At 37.3% G+C, this 13,024-nt stretch overlaps 1 protein-coding gene across 1 annotated transcript in view; it reads left to right on the plus strand.

The window, feature by feature from the left end:
• The window catches only part of COL4A3 (collagen type IV alpha 3 chain), a 57,943-nt gene that overhangs the window by 31,628 nt on the left and 13,291 nt on the right, over positions 1-13,024 (plus strand). The window contains exons 25-37 of the mRNA XM_015637532.2: positions 964-1,152; positions 2,016-2,184; positions 2,996-3,088; positions 3,558-3,662; positions 5,008-5,105; positions 6,487-6,637; positions 6,759-6,872; positions 7,657-7,824; positions 8,915-9,004; positions 9,580-9,714; positions 10,383-10,481; positions 11,550-11,639; positions 12,004-12,143. Coding sequence (XP_015493018.1) covers positions 964-1,152; positions 2,016-2,184; positions 2,996-3,088; positions 3,558-3,662; positions 5,008-5,105; positions 6,487-6,637; positions 6,759-6,872; positions 7,657-7,824; positions 8,915-9,004; positions 9,580-9,714; positions 10,383-10,481; positions 11,550-11,639; positions 12,004-12,143 — 1,641 coding nt within the window. The remainder of the gene's footprint in view (positions 1-963; positions 1,153-2,015; positions 2,185-2,995; positions 3,089-3,557; positions 3,663-5,007; positions 5,106-6,486; positions 6,638-6,758; positions 6,873-7,656; positions 7,825-8,914; positions 9,005-9,579; positions 9,715-10,382; positions 10,482-11,549; positions 11,640-12,003; positions 12,144-13,024) is intronic.

Consider the following 13,024-nt stretch of genomic DNA (forward strand, 5'->3'; position numbering starts at 1 on the left):
GCAGGTAAATAAATACCTGTGTGATTAACCTGTGCTGCATTTCATGGTGTTGAGACTGCTTTTTCTGTCTGGTATGGGTAGTCTGTAGTTACCTTCTGCTCGTTTATATAATTCAATAATCATGGCAGTGGCTGTAAAGCATGTATAGATTTTTTGTGTGCTGTGATCTTTGTCAGACTTCTTGCTTCTCTTGTTTCCAGCATACTCTGGAGTTGCTAATGCCCCAGCTGTGCAGAGAAACTTGCTTCTCATCATACCCTCTTCAGGGGTGCAAAGTCACTCCCTCCTGGGAAATATTATAAAGAGGGAAGTCTGCCACCTGCTGCCACACACGTGTTACTTGGTTGTGCTAACTTGTGCCTGTAGTATTGAGTATTTATGGGAATGTACAACTAGTGCGGTTCAATAAAAAATCATGCACAGGTATTCGCTGTGGTGGCTGCTGTACAGATGCAGAATGAGTCTGCTAACAGGCTTTGCCAGGAGCCCCCAAAGAATTTATGAGCCCAAGATCACTAGAGCCCAGTGTGCTTTCAGCTGGGATAGTGTACCTACTTTGTAACCTTTGGGGGAGAGAAGGGAGAGGGAAGTTTACTATGAACAGAGCCAGCTGTGACACTTAAGAGTGTCTCTGGGGAAATATTCCCATGTGGAGGAGAAATCTCTAACTAGGTCTTAAAGTCCTTCTTTTTGTGCCATGGTCTTACCTATTAAATTATGCTACATTAGTCCTGCTTGTAGTAGCATAAATGAAATGGCAATCTTGTCAAAGGAAGTAAAGGCAGGAGAAAAAGAAAAGAAAAAACCTCAATAACCTGTTAATTGAAGTGTGCTATTACAGAGAATAAAAATGACTATAGGGAGAACCCCTCTGAGGTATTTAATTTTAAAAAAACAAACAAAAAACTTTAAAACAGATGGCATACATCTAGCACTGAAATTCTTTTGATAACTCTATTCTAGGGATCTCCAGGTTTTAGAGGAGATCAAGGACGTAAAGGATCAAAAGGTGAGCCAGGATATATACATCCAGAGGGGCCAAAAGGTGAGCGAGGAGATCCGGGAGCCAGGGGAGACAAAGGAAGAAGAGGTTCAAGTGGTTTTCTGGGAAGACCTGGTTCTAAAGGATCCAAGGGGTCTAAAGGTGAAGAGGTGGGTATGCACATTTTGCAATTTGTATGGAAGTCATGGAAACCTAAGTCAGTATTTTGCCTTGTACAACAAGCTGTTTAATCTATGCAGATATTTCAGCTGAATCTCCTACCCAACTGAGGGTACTGTTCTCAACTGTAACAACCAGTACACGTGAAAGAAGGAAAGATTCTGATGTAATACGAGGGAGATGAGGCCAGTGTAGGTACACATTGCTGAAAAACCTCAGCAGTCTAGTGAGGTGTTAGTTTGGATATGGATACTGGAGCATTTTCTTGGATTTCTATGATGGATAATATATTTTTAAAAAGTATTTCCTGAATACCTATAATGCTTAACGATTCAAATACTTCCTCTTCAGTCTTTATGGGTTAATCTTCAGTGAGAACTCATCAAAAAACTAGAATTGTTAGGGCAGACCTCAGCAGAAACAAAACCAAACAATTATTAATGTGTTATGTTGGCTGAGAAACTGTTAACATGATTCAGATATAACTGTCTCTAAACCTGACTCCACATTATTCAAGGAGAGTCAGAGATGAGGTGGGTTTTGTTTTTATGCCAAATGTGTTTTAAAAACAGAAGAAAAGTGTACATCGCAACAACACTGATTGGAAAAAAAACAGGCAATTGTATTTATTTGTAGCATTTCCCTCTTAATAGACCTCTCTTTGTAACCATGAATATTCAAATTTACATTCATTTAATCACAAGTAAATCAGAGGAAAAAAAATTTTCTTAAATTATCAGAATTGCTCTGTTACTAAATTAATAGAAGATTATAGTCAGAGAAATGGGCATTTTGTTAAGAAAGCTATGGTATGGAAACCAAGTAATACTTGGTATATATATGTAATCATTAGGGATTGGCTGGATCAAAAGGAGATAGAGGACTACCTGGTTTGCCTGGTATACTTGGACTTCCTGGAGAAATGGGGCTTCCTGGACTGCCAGGTTATGGACCACAAGGAGTAAGAGGTTTTAAAGGCTCTAAAGGAATACCTGGACCACCTGGATTGCCTGGAGAAGCTGGTTTGTAGCTTCCCTATTTTACTGTGTTTTACCTTTGTTAAGAAATACTTGATTAAAATTGCAGAGATAGATTGAAATCAAAGACATGATTTATGAAACAGGAAACCTCTCCTTGCCATGGGACTTCCACAGCATTGTCTCAGCTTTGATCCCTGAAAATAGTAGCAAAAGTCTTAGGGTGATAAGATAATCGAGGTTGAAAGGGACTCTATAGTCTGAGTTTCATCTCAGCACAGGGACAGCTCTGAGATCAAGCAAAGTTACTCAAGGCATTACCACTTGTGCTTGAAAATCTCAAAGGGTGAAGATAGCACATTCTCTGGGCAATGTGTCCCAGTGCTTGACTGAAAAAAAAGTGTTCAAATATGCATCCAGATGCAACCAGCAGGGTTAAGTGTAAAGAGCATAATAATTTTTACTGCTGGAAACATACCAGTGGAAAAACTCAGCTGAGTGGCAGATATGGTCAAGCTTGCTTAACGATAATGCCTGTTGAAGCCTTTATAACATGGAGATGAAGATTTAAGCACTTCTCAGTTGCATCATTTTCCTGATGACTTTCTGCTTCCTTTTCTGGGTCTCCACTAGGCTGCAGGAGGGCTGAGAGGAAGACTGCAGGTGTCAATAGAATGATTTTACTTAATGATGCCAGGATGTGAAGGCTTTTCAAAATCTGTTGTAGTTTCAGACATATGGAAATTGTAGAAGACTTTTTTGCCAAGTAGATTGATCACTAATATTTTTAAATGCTTGAGAATACATATTGCCAGTCTACATGCTTTTGTAATACTTTGTAATGTATTTGCTGAAGGTCTGAAAGGAGAGACCAGTAGGGCAATTCCCTTACCTGCATTGCCAGGACCTCAGGGACCACATGGTTTACCTGGACCCCCAGGAGTGCCTGGTGAGTACAACACTAAATCAGCAAAACAGTTAAAATCAGAGATTGGTTAACTGTAAGTCATCTTTGCTTGGGCTTTGTCATTAAATCTGTCCTGAACAGCACAGGAAGTTTTTTGACAATGTTATGGTAGCTTCTGTTCTTAAAGTTGCTTCTGTTTTAAACCTCACCTCTATAACATGTATTTGTAACCTCTCAAGAGTGGAAGATTCTTGTCTGCGTGTAGGTGTTTCTTGGAATTTGGAATTTGGCCAGATTGCATTAAACTCACAGGTTCATACATGCTTTGGTGCTGTGAATGGAATTAACATTTTAACTGTGAAAACCTCCAGTGGAGGAGAAATAGTGTCTAAATTCTAATATAATCTACAGTTGTCTCCTTATTAATAATGATAAATTATAACACACCTAATCTTACAAGTTGATATTCTGTGGTAATATAATTCACGGTTTACTTATTTTTTTTGTACAGGTAGGGTTGGAGCAAGAGGTCAGCCAGGTGATCCAGGACATTCAGGACCAACAGGTGACACAGGCTTTCCAGGGCTTGGGTTTCCTGGAAACCCAGGTCCAAAAGGTAAAATACTCTTTTTGATCTTTTTTTTTTTTAAAAAAAAAAAACAACAAAAATAAAACAAAAAAAAATAACACCTTAAAAATTTAACACCCTAAAATAATTAGCAAATTAAAAATTAAATAAATTGACAGACAGATAAGTGTTTGTAACAGTCTTGTCATTTACTGACTTAAGTCTTAGAAATTGCAAGTTTGAAATATTTTGAGGTATTTCAGAGTATCAAGTATCAAAGCTGACAGTAGGGAAATATTTTAAAAGACATTGATGTTTTCTGGAATACTGCCCAAACAGGTGCAGCTGTCTCATCTGAGTGCTGCACTTAATTCAGAGGGATTCTCTTTACCTGGATATGTGTTACAGACACAGAGCTGTATGAGTGTCAGTACTTTCTAATCAATTTTTGTAATGTTCAATGCAATACCTGCTCTATTGTGCTGGTAATAGAAAACATTTTTAATACAGTAAATTTGGTCATTCCTCATGCAAAGTTATAATTCCCTTTGAACACTAGAAATACTAGGAAATTCTCATAATCCAGTAAGGACAGGAGTTAAGAGAAAAAGCTCAGATACTAAGATTTGTACCAAGCTGCTCAGAGTGGGTTCACTTGAAAAAAAGAACAGTGACTTGCTTCAAATAATTTAATAACAAATAGTGTTAAAGTCAATTTTGAGTGAATATGTAAGGAGCAAGATGCTGTGTGTCAGATCAGTTCTGAAGTCAAGATCAGAATCACTAGGTTGGAAGAGATCTCTAAGATCATCAAGTCCAACCCAGCCCTAACATCTCAATTAAACCATTGCACCAAGTGCCACATCCTGTCTTTTTTTTAAACACACAGGCAAGTGACTCCACCACCTCCCCAGGCAGATTCCAATACTTCATCACTCTTTCTGTAAAAAACTTTTTCCTAATATCCAACCTTTATTTCCCTTGGTGCAGCTTAAGGCTGTGTCCTCCCTTTCTGTCAGTTGCTGCCTGGAGAAAGAGACCAACCCCTACCTGACCACAACCACCTTTCAGGAGGTTGTAAAGGGTAATGAGGTCACCTCTGAGTTTCCTTTTCTCCAGGCTAAACAACCCCAGTTCCCTCAGTCATTCCTCATAGGGCTTGTGTGCCAAGCCCTTCACCAGCCTTGTTGCCCTTCTCTGGATGTGCTCAAATGTCTCAACATCCTTCCTGAGCTGAGGGGCCAGAACTGGACACAACATGCAAGGTGTGGCCTCACCAATGCTCCCTTCAGCTCATGTAAGCTCCATTAGTGTCAGAGGCTCATGAACACACACGTGCAAATACCCTTTTGTAAAATAAAGTATCTGCACTGCCATTTAATTCCTTTTGCAGGAGATAAAGGACTTGCAGGAGGCAGAGGCCCACCAGGTTGTGAAGGAAAGATTGGAGATCCAGGACGAGCTGGAAACCTAGGACAACCAGGACAAAAGGTTTGGTTAGAAATACAGTGCAGACTTTTCCATAGGTCTCATTCATTAAATTTTATACTGAGCAAATAAGTAAAATATTGTAAGGAATATAGAAATTCCTTTATTTCTTGTCTAGTTATGCACAAACTAAATTGAAATTTAGTAGTTAGAAATGAAATTAAATATTTTCTACAAAAAGGAGCTCAAGCCAAAATTTTAGATCCAAATACAAGATTCAGAATTCCAAGTGTTTGGGATGTTTTCCTACTTCAGCTTTCAGACCACAAGGGAGGATATTGCATTGCTTATAGCAAATAAATAAAGGCCACAGCGGCTGAAAAGATGCCCGTTCAGAAATCCAATTAAGCATTTCTTTGATGGAGGTCATTGACAAGTAAGTATTTATTTCATTTAAGCAAGTGCTCTGTTGAATTGAAGCATGAAGAAAGTAGGTTGGAGGTAATACTGCAGCTACTTTTGCTGATTAACAGAAGCTAATCTACTGATTCTTGACTACTCTGTTACTAGGATTCCATTTTGAACAAAATATTAACACCTAAATGATTTGAAAACGTTGCATTTATTTTTGTCTCTGTGTGTCCATATTTGATTCTTTTGTGTATTTTTTGATGTGATGAAGGAAGGGAGTTGAGGTTGTGAATTTCATTTTTTTTTTAAACTATTGAATGTGTATTTGATGTCACAGAACATCTGGATGTGAAGTGGCCTCTGTGGTCCAAGTGACTGGTATAAGCTCAGGTCTACTGACCTGCTTTATGAACATATTGATTTTCTGGTACTCAAAACAACTAGCAGTTCAGTCAGCTAAAAAACCTACTAATTCAAACTTTTCGATCAGGGAGTACACTTGGGGTCATTGTGATAAAACCAGTCTTCATGCAAAACAGTGTTCAGAAGAATGATTTTTCAAAACCCCAGCATGTGACTGAGTATTCTGAGACATATCTGGATGCTGACCTTGAGCATTTAAATAAATAATTTGTTAAAAACAATGTGAGTATGATATAAAAAAAGGAAAAGTTATATTTGCACAAACTCCACCCCCACTTTCAGATAGATATTCAAAGCTTTTCACAGCTACAGAAAGAATCCCAATGCATTAAAGACCAAATGGAGGGAAGTGTCTTGCATTGCCCAGTAGCAAGTTCTTAGGGCTAGGAGACAAAGTTTAAAAGCTGTCTAGATTAATTCCTCAGCTGGCCAATAAGGAACATCCAACAGTCTACTGAATCGGGGCCATTAGAAATTATAGTGTGAAAGATCCAAAGGGAATAAGGAGAATTACCCTAATAAAATAAAGTCATTATTCCCACACTGGAGAAAATCTTTTGGCAGATTTGCAAAGCAGAGAGGACTGTTTACATTTCTGTCTGTGTTGCAGGGTGAGCCAGGCATGGTTATTCCTGGAGAACCAGGAAGAATGGGTTCACCAGGAGGTCATGGCAGTCCTGGCTCAAAAGGTGAAAGTGGTCTTCCAGGACTCCCAGGCCTACCAGGGCATCCTGGCTATGATGGTGATGATGGCCTAAGAGGTAATGTTGTCATAGAAGTTCAGGGAGAACAGCAAGTTATTTTAATAAAAGCCAAGTCAAACAAAGTTCCCTCAAAGCCTAAAACTTAATTTGGCTGTGAATCCACTCTCATGTCTTTTAGGAGATCGTGGCTCACCTGGAGTTCCTGGAGACCCGGGTTTTCCAGGGAAACCTGCTGAATGTCTTATTGGCCTGCCAGGTTTGCCAGGTGGCCAGGGAGCTACAGGCCCACCAGGTAGGACCTTCTGACCCAAAAAATGCCATTTGGCTGGGTGAGTGTGGGTTTCATTTCTGCCTTCCAATGGCCTGAGGGAGCTGAAATTGTTTCTGGGTATTGGTTATAGAATAGTATGCAAGAAAACATGAGTCCTTTTAAAAGATGGTCTTTCTGTAGATGGGAGGAAGCACATACACTGAAGAAGATGGATTAAGATTCTGATTCCACCAGACAGTATAAACAGTAATCACAAATTGACCCAAATTCCACAGGAAAAAGGATATTTCAGTCATATCTCCTCTGTAGGACTGAACTTAGATTCTGTGGTGCAATGGGATTGATAAAGAAATAAAAGAAAGGAAGAGCTCCGCTAATTAGGAAAACGATTTAGGGTCCCAAAAGTACTTGTCTGTACTGCATATGATTTTCTTTTTTAAAAAAACACACTCAGGTATACAGCACATTCCTTCTCTTATATATTATCTCAAAAGGATTTTTTAATTATTTTTTTTTAAGGAGTGAGTGCAAAATTGGTGGGGTTTTCAGGTTTGGGTTTTTCTTCTTTTTCTGAGAAAAAACAAATTTGTCTACTCTCACTTTTTTTTTCTTTTCCTCTTTTCATAAAACCCAATCCATAGCCCTTGTAATATTTTCTGAATGTGTCACTGGCCTTACAGATCTCATGTTCAGCCTCAGACAGGCAGAGTTCAAGAAGAGTTTCATGCTTATGATGTAAAGACAGCAATGAAGGTTTGTTTTTCAGACAGACCTATCATACTACACTTTCCTGCACTTTTTTTAGGAGAAAGAGGTTTACAAGGCTCAAAAGGAAACCTAGGTCCTCCTGGTTTGAGTATCCCGGGAATTTATGGAAAGCCTGGAGAACCAGGATTAACAGGTCTTCAGGGATATACAGGATTACCTGGTCCCAAGGGACAGTCTGGAAGGCCAGGAATCTCTGGTTTGCCAGGTAAGGATTCCCCAAGTGTTTCTTTTGATGTAGAATTAAGTGAGTCTGTGCAGAAAGGTGTTTAGCCAAAAGGTGTGCAAAAAGGTCATATTTTTCCAGACTGAAGATGCTGAAATATTTTTCCCTCGACAGCACTTACTTATCGTTGAGATTTTATGGAAAACTAATAAATAACTCTTCCTTAAATGATGAGCATATCGTGAAGCTCTCTTGACACAATGTGGAATTTTCTGTGATAATCTCCTGAGAACAGCTTTTTACGTAGTTTTTTATACAGTAGCGTCTTTGCAGTAGGACATGAAATAATTAATATTCAAAGCAATTCCCCCTTCACAATGGAAGTGCAAAGTGTTTAGTTCTTACTCAGCATCCCTTTTCAAATAATTTGTAATGCCATCTTCTTTTTCTTAAAAGCTCAGATCTAGAGTCTGATAGAATTGAGTCAGATCAAGCTCTGTCACTACCAAGAGCTAAGTAAGCTAAGTGGTCCCTGTAGGGTTGATTTGTTTGGGTTTTTTCTTTCAGAAATATGTTGAAATTTGTTTCAAAGAATAAAATAAATCAGTCATATAATGCTTCTTATTTCTAATAAAGATTTTACTTTAATATCAAATTATTACACTGTGGTAAGGAGATGGTACATGTTTTTTTATATTGTGGATCTGTGAAGTTTTACATAAACATGTAGCACTTGACTCAGTTATGAGAACATAGGCTTCTGGTGGCATTTGAGGGAGTTATTTCCCAGGTGGTCTTTGACTCCTGAGCCAGAAAGGAAGGTAATTCCCACATATCTCATGATTCATCTCTCATCCCTGTATGGATATCTCAGATGTATTATCACTGCTGTTAATTATATTCATTTGTAGGAGCTGTTGCAGCTACTAATTTAGGTAATTTGGGGGTTATAAGTCATGATCCTGTGGTTAAAGATGGGAAATCTGGCTTGGACAGTTACAGAAATGGACAAAAACTAAAATAAGCAATTAAACACTGAAATGAGATGTGTAGATTTCTGAAGTAATGTTCCTGTTTAACTGATCTAATACTAATAATTATTGCTTCAATTCCTATTGCTTCAATCCCACAGGTGCAAGGGGAGATCCAGGTGTAATGGGACTGTTAGGAATTCCTGGACCCCCTGGCATGGTTGGAAGACCAGGCAACCCTGGTATCAGAGGCGAGTGACCACTTTATCTGCCTTTCTTATCACCTGGAATACAGGAATTAAGTTAGTCTTGTGATCCTTTTTTTGTGTGTATTATCACTTCTGAGTACAGATGTTATACTAGAATTTCTTTGAGTCTTGGTAAATCTGTCTTCTGCATATGTGCAGTCTGCAGACTGAATGACATCATTTTTCAGCGGTTTTGACTTGCTACCTTTTTCATTTTTTAAAGTGGCTGGTGATTTGCTCAATAAAGAGCAGAGAGAAGTTTTGCTGATTTTTTTTCATCCTGTGTAGGTACCATTATTGTATTTATTTAACAGACACAAGATTGTATATTTATTCACTGTAAGAAATAATTTTCATGTCTTGTAGGAAAGACAATCATTACTTGCTACAAGTAATCTGTACTTGTAGGTGTTTTATAGATGACTGGAGCAGTTAAGAAGCTAGTTTAGGTTGTTGATTTGCAATTTATATTTACATATGTAAATTACAATTGCTTTTGAAGATTGGCATTATCTGGTTTCCCTTATTATATCATCTAATCAAGCCTCTTCAGAAAATTTCACTCTATATTCTTGCAGGTTCTCCTGGCTTCCCAGGAATAAAGGGAAGAAAAGGATTTCTTGGAGAAAAAGGTGAACCAGGTGATAAAGGTTTTCCTGGACCATCTGAGACCTTGGTTGGTATTGGGGACAAAGGAGAACGAGGTTTAAGAGGTACACATTCATTGCTCTGTCATCAAAAGTAGTCAGGGTTGTCATCTGTTTTGCACTTCCAGTGGTCTCTAAAATATCGAATAAACTGACTCTACTGCTGAGAATACTCACATGGTTTTGAAATAATTATTGCTAAACACTAGAACACTGCCCTCTTATTTATGGGGCACTTGGATATTACATTGAATGTTCAGTTCAATTTTAACAAGTCCTTATTCCATTAAAAAAGCTCTTAATGCTAAATAATATATCAGTAGCACCAGGAGTCTTATGTACAAATATGCTATACATTCATGTTTTTACACATTTAGTATTCTGTGAGCAAAGAAATGACTGCACTTACCAACCAGATGCTGGATTGCAAAGCAATGTCATTATTTGCAATGTTAATTTGAACTCTCCATATGAGCTCTATGTGCTTAACTAATACTATCTGGGTTTTTGTATCCATGTTTTCCTATGGAAGCTTTTAGGAACTTCCTATTGTCTGCATATGAAAAATGTAGAAGTTAGATAGGAGCTTGTGTTTTGCTTATCTGTGTTCAGAGTGAAAATCCTATGCTCTACTTTTGTTTCATTAGCTTAAAGACTTAAAAAATTTTAAACTTTGTACAAAAACTTCTATTCTAAGATCTTGTTTTGTAATATTTTTTAAATTTTCATTTTAGGAGTTCCAGGCCAAATGGGTGTAAGGGGAGAAAAAGGAGATGCTGGTGTGCAAGGTCCCCCAGGTGTTGATGGGTCTGAAGGAATGCCTGGTCTACCAGGTATGGAATATTTATATTGAAAATTAGTGTGCCATGTGGACAGGGAGATACTGGTGCTCCAATGCACACCAGCTTGGCTCCAGAAGCACCACTGCATTTTCTGTATTAATTCTGAAGCTTTCCTAAGAATTCAGAAACTGAGCAATTTCAAAAGCTGCTATTTGAGTCATAGCAGCTGTCACTAAATGACTTTGTTTTCTTTCAAATATAGACCACTGTTTGGGATAACATAATAAAAAATAATATTAAATCCTGAATAACAGTAAAGTCTAAAACCCAATAAAAAAGCCAGTGAATAAAAATTAATGTTTCTAAAAAGTAAAAAGGTTGCATTTGCAGTATTATTTAAAAAATAATTCTAAAATATTACCAATTTGCATAAAAATATCTTAGGATTTTTTTAATTTCAGATTAATTATATTTCCCTTTGCAAAGCCTACATACTTTACTTGTATTTCAAAAGTTAGCAAGTTTCCAGTGAAAAGCAGGTTTAAAAATGTCAGGAATTGGCACACTGGAATTTAGAAAGAATGTTCCAAGAGTGTTCTAGGTGCATGAGGATCTTTTAGTCATTAAACTGAGTGCTAATTTAGCTAAGTTAATCTCAAGGTGAGTAGGGGGAAAAGTGCCTAGGTCACAATCAAGAGCTTTTTATTATATACTAGTCATGAAAAATCCATAACAAGTAAGTAATAATGTGATTGTTCCATGCACAGAAACTAAACTGGAGTTCAAGCAATGAAAGACTCCAGTGCATAAATACAAATTTGTGATCTTGATCAAATTCAGCTTAAGTATATTGCAGTGGCTGCTCCTAAGTGCAGTGGTCACAAACCTTAACTTTAATGTTGATACATAAGGTGTTTCTTATTTCCTTGATTTTTCTGAAAACAATAATGGTAATTTTATCTGTGTCTGGGGCAAAAGGGTCCATGTTGGTTATCTATAAAATAGTAATATAGCAAAAGAAGGTGTGCAGTAGAGGATTTTGTATTCATGACAGGTTTAACATCCAGACATTGTCTAAAGCAAATATGTGAAGATGACATTTATTTCTTCATCTTGCAGGAGACAAAGGATTTATGGGTCTTCCAGGGGTTCCTGGCAGACAAGGATTCCCAGGTGCACATGGAGACAAAGGAGACATGGGAATTCCAGGTCATTTTCTCTCAAGACCTATTACAAATTCATAGAGCTCTCTAGAAGCTTTTGCACAGGTCTGGGCTGTTAATGTAGGGACACCACACAATATTTAGACTGGGATTTATTCTGTAGTGTTCACGGATTTATCTTCACCCCAGAATTTGCTTGACTTGCAGAATGCAATTCTCCCTCTCTATCTAAGTTCTTTAATTTCTATATTGTTACATGTAAGAACCTCCTTTTAAAAATAAAATTACAGTTTAAATTACTTTGATGAAGAATTAACATCTGTATATGTAAGCAATATCTCACAAAACATGAGGTGTGAAATGAAATTATGATACTTTTAAGGATGGTATCAGTATTGGTATTTTTCCAGGTCCAAAAGGCCAGAAGGGATCTCCAGGCTTTCCAGGACCATCAGGTGACCCTGGTCCACCAGGCTATGGTGGCTTTCCAGGTGACAAAGGAGATCCTGGGTACCCATCTGCTGGGCCTCCAGGAGAACCTGGTTCAAAGGTATAAAGGCACTAGAAAAATTTTCCTGTTAGGCAGAGCCTTTGACTATAGAAACAGAACAACAACATGTAAGCAAGAACTGCAGAGTTTGCAGAAATAGATGATTTGTCAGTGGTAAGAAATACAAAAATTTGATTGTGTCATTACTGAGGAGAAATTTTTTATTTCATTATATTTCATTATTTCATTATATTTCACTTCTTTTGTGCAAGAATTTCTTATTTAGAAAGATGAAATATCTTGAGGTAACTTGCTTTCTGTAAAAGTTCCTAATTCATTAAGAACAAGCGTGTTAAAAACTACATCAAAACCTCATCTTAGCAAATGCAAAAGTTTTGTAATCTAAACTTGTACTGTTTGGTTTTGATAGTCTGGTAATATCTTTGCACAAGATTTTTTTTCTTCTTCTTGCTTATGTGTATTTCATTCAGTGTAAGTTATGTTAGGTCATAAATGTATATTGCTAAGAACAAACCAGTATTTTTAAGTTAGATCAATTGGATAGTTTAACTTCACATGTTCTGGTTGTTGAATAACTGGAAGTATTTTTTCCTGTGAGGTTATCTGAAATGCATGGCTGAGGCTGTAAATTCCTCTATAAATCCTGTAATCTGTCTAAATGATATGTTTATTTTAAGTATCAGATGGGTAGTCCCAGTGAGATTACTGTCAAAAAAATCAGTAGGAATTCAAGGAAAAAAATACGCATTTCAGTATTTTGTATAGCTGCATATTACCCAAGGAATGGATGTTTGGATCAAAAGAGCTAGTAGAATAAAATTGAAGGGAAAACCAGGCCAGGGAAAATATTTAAAAACAACTTGATTTGTAAAGATTAAAAATAGGTCTTAGCTATATCTAAAAAGATCAGTGCTATTATG

This window comes from Parus major, chromosome 9, assembly GCF_001522545.3.
Source record: "Parus major isolate Abel chromosome 9, Parus_major1.1, whole genome shotgun sequence".
Classification (NCBI taxonomy): Eukaryota; Metazoa; Chordata; class Aves; order Passeriformes; family Paridae; genus Parus; species Parus major.